This window comes from Colobus angolensis, unplaced genomic scaffold (assembly GCF_000951035.1).
Source record: "Colobus angolensis palliatus isolate OR3802 unplaced genomic scaffold, Cang.pa_1.0 Scaffold15, whole genome shotgun sequence".
Taxonomy (NCBI): Eukaryota; Metazoa; Chordata; class Mammalia; order Primates; family Cercopithecidae; genus Colobus; species Colobus angolensis.
Window position 1 is genome coordinate 16,123,723 of NW_012114599.1, and position 7,721 is coordinate 16,131,443.

The following is a 7,721-nucleotide window of genomic DNA, read 5'->3' on the forward strand; positions in this document are numbered from 1 at the left end:
GGTTCTGCTTAAACTAAGATCACTTTGATCTTATTCCTCATTCCTCGCCAATTCTTTTAGTGTCTCCCATATGAGTACTTTCTCCTCTGCCTTTTTCTATACTCCCCCACGAAGGGTAGGAAACAACTTTTTTTTTTTTTTTTTTGGAGACAAAGTCTTGCTCAGTCACTCAGGCTGGGGTACAGTGGTGCTATCTCAGCTCACTGCAATCTCTGCTTCCCAGGCTCAAGCGATTCTCCCTCCTCAGCCACCCAAGTAGCTGGGATTAAAGGCCTGTCCCACCACGCCCAGTGAATTTTTGTATTTTTAGTAGAGACAGAGTTTCGCCATGTTGGCCAGGCTGGTCTTGAACTCCTGGCCTCAAGTGATCTGCCTGCCTCAGCCTCCCAAAGTGCTGGGATTACAGGCGTGAGCCACCATGCCTGGCCAAAATTTTTTTTAAATGCTCATGAGTTTTAAGATTGCCTTCAGGTCCACTAATGCGGAGGACTCTCCCAGATTAGATCTAATTATATTTCTCCTCTACTCTTTTTTGGTGGAGATTTTTTGGGGTTGAGAGCTAAGCAATAGAGGCAATATAGCAAGTGGAGTGATTGGATAATTTACAAATATGCGCTTGTGCTCAACACTGACAACACGGTCTGCCCTGTGATTCCATTCAGGTCATGTTCATACACACCAAGAAAATAATCAGTGACAAATTAAACCTGGCTCATCAAGGCACTAGGGTTGAAGCTGTCAAGATGTAAATTACAAGTTTCCCTTCTCTCCTCTGATAATAATTTTCTGCTTTAGGATACCTGCAGTAAAATAAAACAAAATTAAAACTTACTGATCTTTGTCCAGCACACAGAAGGAATCCAAGAAGGGAAAATTGGCAGCTATACTTTCAAAGTCCTCTTGGGAAATGTACCCGTCATGGTCATGATCATAGTTTCTAAATACAGACTGCAAAGGAAAGATCAATATTTATTGAATGACTATGAGGCAGGCTCTGAACTTGTTATTGTGAAAGCAATGATAACCAGCCTATGGTCTTTTCTATCAAGGAGCTTAGAATCTAGTGAAAGATAACTAAGTCAAGAAGCCTTTATAACATACAAGACAAGTAGTTTGCTGAGGATAAAAACAGAGTAATGGTTGGATGTGGTGGCTCACACCTGTAATCCCAGCACTTTGGGAGTTGGAGGCAGAGGTGGGAAGATCACTTGAGCCCAAGAGTTTGAGACCAGCCTGAGCAACATAGAGAGACCTCATTGCTACAATTTTTTTTTTTTTAATTAGCTGGGCATGGTGGTGCGTGCCTATAGTCCCAGCCACTTGTGAGGCTGAGGCAGGAGGCTTGCTTAGCCCAGGAGTTTGAGGTTACAACAAGCCGAGATCACACCACTGCACTCTAGCCTGGGCAATAGAGTAAGGCATCATCCCAAAAAAAAGAATTTAAAATAAAATTAAAAATAAAACTTGGGCTGGGCACGGTGGTTCACACCTGTAATCCCAGCACTTTAGGAGGCCAAAGTGGGTGGATCACCTGAGGTCAGAATTCAAGATCACCCTGACCAACATGATGAAAACCCCATCTCTACTAAAAATAAAATAAAATAAAAAATTAGCCAGGCATGGTGGCACAACGCCTGCAGTCCCAGCTACTCAGGGGCAGAGGTTCGAGAATTGCTTGAACCTGGGAGGAGGAGGTTGCAGAGAGCCGAGATGGCACCATTGCACTCCAGCCTGGGCAACAATAGCAAAACTCCGTCTCAGTAAATAAATAAATGAAAACAGAGTGCTATTGGTAGGGGGGCAATAGGAGGTAGATTAAGAAAGGTTTCCTGGGAAAAGCAAGGTTTAAACTGAAACCTCAGGGTTGAGTAGAAATTGGCTTAGTGAATTTATAAATTTCAATACCATGACAATAGAAAATAAAGTTTTAAGGTGTTATCTCAAAAAATAAACTGTACATTTAAGGCAATTCCAATCAAAATCCCAGTAGGGATTTGTTTTAAATGAACAAATTGATTATAAGGTTCAAATCAAAGTGGTTATGTTGAAAACAGGCTAAAAATTATTTTAAATGAAGAGTAATGAGGCGGAACATGCCCTTTCAGAAATCAAATATTCTACACAGCTACATTAATCAAAACAACATGATACAAATTACCATAGAGAGTGGAGTCCAGAAACAAACCCATGTATATATAGGAATTTAAAATATCAAAAAGTATCTTTTAAAATCCACAGGGAAATTACGGATTATCCAATAACTGCTACTGAGTTAAATGACTAATAATCTTACAAAATAAATTACCTCCAAACTAAATTCTAGATGTATTATATATTATTTATTTATTTATCTTTTAGAGACAGGATCTCACTCTGTTGCCCAGGCTGCAGTGCAGTGGCATGATCATAGCTCACTGCAGCCTCAAACTCCTGGAGTCAAGCCATCCTCCTGCATCAGCCTCCCAAAGTGCTGGGATTATAGGCATGAGCCACCGCACTAGTGTATTACATAGTTTAATGCAAAAAAATCCAAAGCTATAAAACACCAAAGATAAACAGATGAAAATATTTTTCACATTTCATAATCTTTGTGTGAGTAAAGGGCTTTCTTAGCATGACATCAATGTCAGAAGCCATAAAGAAAAATATTTTATTTAATGAAATGCAAAAAATTTGAACCAACAAAGCTCAATTAACAAATTTTAAGATAAATGTCAAACAGAGCAAGTTATTTGCAGCATATGCGAGAGCAAAGACACAAAAGTCAAACAGGCAATCACCAAATAAAAATACAAATGGTCAATACATCAATGGAAAGTTATTCAGCTCTGCTAATCATTACAGAAACATAAATGAAACTTTTTTTAACCTCTCAGATTAAATAAAATCTTAAAATACTGTAATTGATCATCTTCTAGGGTATGAGACAATAGTTACTCTTGAATCAATTTAGTGACGTAAATAGCCACAATATTTCTGGAGGACAATCAGGAATTTTAAGTGCCTATTCTCTGACACAGCAATTCCACTTCTAGGAATCTGTTCTAAAGAACTCGAAGAAAGTTGCATAAGACATACATGTATATGTGTATGTAGTGTACCTGTGTTTATATATACATAGAGATAGAGAATAAAGTCATATAAGATAATCTACAAATTATCAGTGGTTATCCCTGGAGAATAGAATTACCAAGACCTGAAAGTAAAGCTTTTTATTTTCTATAATTTATGTAATGGTTTAATATTCTTGATGATTCTATCTTCCTTTATAATCAGAAAAGAACAAAGAAGTTTCCCATTGCCCTCTGTAAAATTAGGTTTTCAAAAACCTTTCTAAGTTCCTTCTGCAAACATATGTACCCAAATTTATATTTGATTTTGATTCCAGTTTTAATTAATCTCTCTCCTTTTCCCAGTAGTTTCTGTCTGTTCTATCTATCTATATTGCCCTGTGTTGCAAGTTGCTTCAGGAGTATTTTGGGAAGTAGTTAGGTATAAATGAATGAGTTAATTAAAAATATGACTAAAATGAGCCCATCTCAAGCTTTTTCATAGGTAACAGAATTGTGCAAAATCAGAAAACATTACCTTTTTATTTTTTAAATCCCAGTATCATTACTTAGCTATAATAAAAATAGCTTAAAAGTTAACTATTTTGGAATGCCTACTATTCATAGTTTAACATCCATATTTATACTGCAAGTAGATTTTTTGTGGAGTAAAATTCATCATAAAATCCAGGTCTTTTGTTTGACTGAACCAATGGTAAGGAATTTGGAGAATAAGGGAGAGAGAGTAGGTAAGGAAGACAGAATGAGACAGAGACAGACAGAGAGAGAGAGAGAGAGAGAGCAGAGGAAGTCAGTATGTAGAATGAGAGTAGGAGAGCGAACAGCTCTGTCTTCTGTTTCCTGGCTTCAGACATTCCTGAGCTGCAACTCAGTCCTTGCATTCCCTGGGGGCCCCTGGATCCTTTTCTCACCTTCCCCAGCTCTAAGCTGGATCTGTTACTACCATAGGCTCCATTGGACCTTATCTCCTTCTCAGACCTTCCCTCACTAATACTCCTCTTGGCACCACCCTTTTCCTTCCTGCCTCACACGCTCCACAAAATTTTCCTTTCAGCACCTCCTAGTTCCCTAAATTATCCAAGATGTAAGACATTCTTTCTTTTTCTTTAAACATCTTCTCCCAGAAAAAAGCACATTCTGTCCCAAAGACTCAATTCTGTTGCACCAACAGATGTACCTACCAGTCCATTAAAGTTGACATTTAATTCAGGATCACAGTTTCCTGTACCCTCGATGATTCCGTGTTCCCCCCATTGGCACTTCTACTCTTTTTCTACATGGAAAACTCTGACAGAGCCTTGTCCTACATTAGGTGATTTTTCTAATCTCAATAACATTAGGCTGCTGTGTCATAAAATTCCAAAACTATACAAAAGGAGAAACTATCCAACTTACAGGATTTCTTTCCTGCCCTTGGGTAATCAATTTATTGGGCATCTTAGTGGGACCTATGTGGGTTTTTCATGAGTGATTCTAATCCCCAATCCCTTGAGCTGTTGACAGTGACAGAGGTGGCAAATGCCTGGGAAAGAGAATTGCTGGGAGTAGCTGAGAGTGTCTGGGCAAGAGAGAGTAGACTGACAACAAAGGGAAAAGGGCCTTCCTGATCGATTCTCCCCAGGGCCCACTGCCAGGTAGCACTAAGTGCTTGCTAAATTGTTCCTACCTGCCAGAGGGTTGTTTTCATAGATTCCATCAGATTCGTGGACAATCACGGAATATTCTGGAAAGAGAAAGGGTCTTCAAGTGCCCTCTCTTTATTCTCCCTCAACCACTTACCTCAACTAATTTCCTTATGTGCTTGTTGATGACCGTGGGGTCTGGCTTTGGCATCACCCCTAATGCCCACTCGAGGGGCACCACAGGCTTGTTGGGTGTCGTAGGGGAGGTAGGCTGCTGACAAAAAACACACATGTTTTTCAACTTTATTATTATTATTATTTTGAGACAGGGTCTGGCTCTGTCACCCAGGCTGGAGTGCAGTGGCATAATTTCGGCTCACTGCAACTTCTGCCTCCTGGGCTCAAGCCATCCTTCCACCTCAGCCTACCAAGTATCTAGGACTACAGGTGTGTGTCACCACACCCAACTAATTTGTGTATTTTTAGTACAAATGGGGTTTCACCATGTTGCACAGGCTGGTCTCCAACTCCTGAGCTCAAGCAATTCTCCGGCTTAGGTCTCCCAAAGTGCAGTGATTATAGGCGTGAGCTACCATGCCTGGCCATATTTTTCAACATTAACTGGGGCTTTGAGCAACTAGGAGAACCAGGGACACTGAGAAGAATGAATAAGTTTTGTATATTCATAATACCAGCAGAAACTTACATGCTTGTAAAACAAGCATCTTATGTTAATGGAATCTAATCTGTAACTAAATACATGTTTAGATACGGCCTTTTGTTTAACAGCAACTTATATTCTATTATTTTATTTTTATTTTTTATTTACTTTTTTTGTTTTTTTGAGACAGAGTCTCTCTCTGTTATCCAGGCCGGAGTGCAGTGGCAAGATCTTGGCTCACTGAAATCTCTGCCTCCCAAGTTCAAGTGATTCTTGTGCCTCAGCCTCCTGAGTAGCTGGGATTACAGGCATCCACCACCAAGCCCAGCTAATTTTTGTATTTTTGTTAGGGATGGGGTTCCACCATGTTGGCCAGGCTGGTCTCAAACTCCTGACCTCAGGTGATCCAGCTGCCTCAGCCTCCCAAAGTGCTGGGATTACAGGTGTGAGTCACCACACCCAGCCTAAATTCTATTATTTTAAATGGGAAAAAGCAGTGCACTCCCAGTCCATCCAAAAATCTTCTCCAAGTTCTCCAAATATCACCAAAACTTATTTATATAACAATCCATCATGGATTTTTGTGTAATACAGGATATAAAAACACCAGTTATCTAATTCTCTAATACTTAGTGATCAGTTATGGTGCATGCAGCAAATGGGTACCAGTGGGTGGCCAAGTTTATGTCCTCACGTCTGCACCTTGCTCAACACGCTTAAGCACTTCTGACTGTTCTGCCAATCATTAGGTCTCTCTGGCCATTTTTGGTCAACTCGCTTTCTCCACAGATTTTTCTGCATTTTCACAAGACATTTGCACATAAAACTGTGAGGAAGATGGTAGCATAATGCATAACATGCTTGGACAACACAAGCACAGAACACAATCCTTTTAGGAGACCAGCCAAGACTGGTGTTCACTTTATATCCTCTCCCTGAAAGTTTCATACAATGTCAACATTTTTGCTGGTGCACACATGCAAATCTATTTTTTTTCTATCCTTTCTTTTTAATTTATTTTTATAGAGGCTGGGCACAGTGGCTCATGCCTGTAATCCTAGCACTTTGGGAGGCCGAGGCAGGTGGATCACCTGAGGTCAGGAGTTCAAGACCAACTAGGCCAACATGGTGAAACCCCCTCTCTACTAAAGATACAAAAAACTTAGCCAGGTGTGGTGGCACGTGCCTGTAGTCCAAGCTACTTGGGAGGCTGAGGCAGGAGAATTGCTTGAGCCAGTGAGGTGGAGTTGCAGTGAGCTGAGATTACGCCACTGCACTCCAGCCTTGGAGACAGAGCAAGACTCCATTTCAAAAAAAAAAATCACATTTGTAGATATATATGTGTGTGTGTGTGTGTGCGCGCGTCCGGGTGTGTGTGTGTGTGTATTTTAGAGACAGGGTCTCACTATGTTGCCCAGGCTGGAGTGCAGTGGTTATTCATAGGCACCATGCCACTACTGATCAGCACAGGAATATATATCTATATATATCCTGTTAGTCCTGTCCCTCTAAGAGAACCCTGACTAACACAATTATTTTCCCACTCCATCCCCTTTCCAGCTTCCCATCCTACTAAGAGCCACCTCTATCATTCAATAAAACCTCTGCATTCACCATCCTTCAAGTCCGTGCGACCTGATTCTTCTTGGATGCCAGACAAGGACCCAGGTACCAAGAAGGTAGGGTGTAAAAGGCTGTCACCCTGACTCTCCACTGAGCTGGTTAACACTTAGCCATCCATGGACAGCAACTGCTGAAAGAGCATTAACTGTAACACAACCCTAGATGCTGTCTTGGGGCCAGAGCCCAAAAGCACTCTCCCTGGCCCCCACGCCAGCACCTGCTTGTCTGCATGTTCCCCCTCCTGCAAGGGGTTTGAATGTGGCCACACCCGTCCCAAGTCTCAGTGAAGGGATCCAGGGAACTCTCCCATCTCATCAGGACATGTCAAATAGGCTGACACTCCACTTAGAGAAGAGACAGAAGGACTCGGAAATGTCTTGTGTTTAGAGTCATAGGATTTCAGCACTTGGAAGGGACTTTCGAAAGCTTTTGCTCTTACAACAAATAAAAAGAGTTTCATATATTTGATGGAAATATCTCCTAAAATTGGAAACAATTGATCCTGAAAAAAAACTAAAGTAAAACTAAAGGCACACAAGGCAGACAAGTGTGCTAAAATGGCCATTCCTATGCTGTTCCTGAGATGAGGGATGGTAGAAGCAGCACTAGGATGGAAGACAGGCCTGACACTGAATCCCAGCTCTCCAACTTAGCAGCTGTTTGATCCGAGTGAGATACCTACTCTCACCAGACCTAGTTTCTTTCCTTCTTTCCTTCCTTCCTTCCTTCCCTCCTTCCTTCCTT

The 7,721-nt window shown here is 41.0% G+C and overlaps 1 protein-coding gene across 1 annotated transcript in view; it reads right to left on the bottom strand.

The window, feature by feature from the left end:
• The window catches only part of RASGRP3 (RAS guanyl releasing protein 3 (calcium and DAG-regulated)), an 87,686-nt gene that overhangs the window by 18,036 nt on the left and 61,929 nt on the right, over positions 1–7,721 (bottom strand). Inside the window, exons 12-13 of the mRNA XM_011935988.1 lie at positions 4,851–4,967; positions 833–948 (exon numbers count right to left, since the gene is read on the bottom strand). Coding sequence (XP_011791378.1) covers positions 833–948; positions 4,851–4,967 — 233 coding nt within the window. The remainder of the gene's footprint in view (positions 1–832; positions 949–4,850; positions 4,968–7,721) is intronic.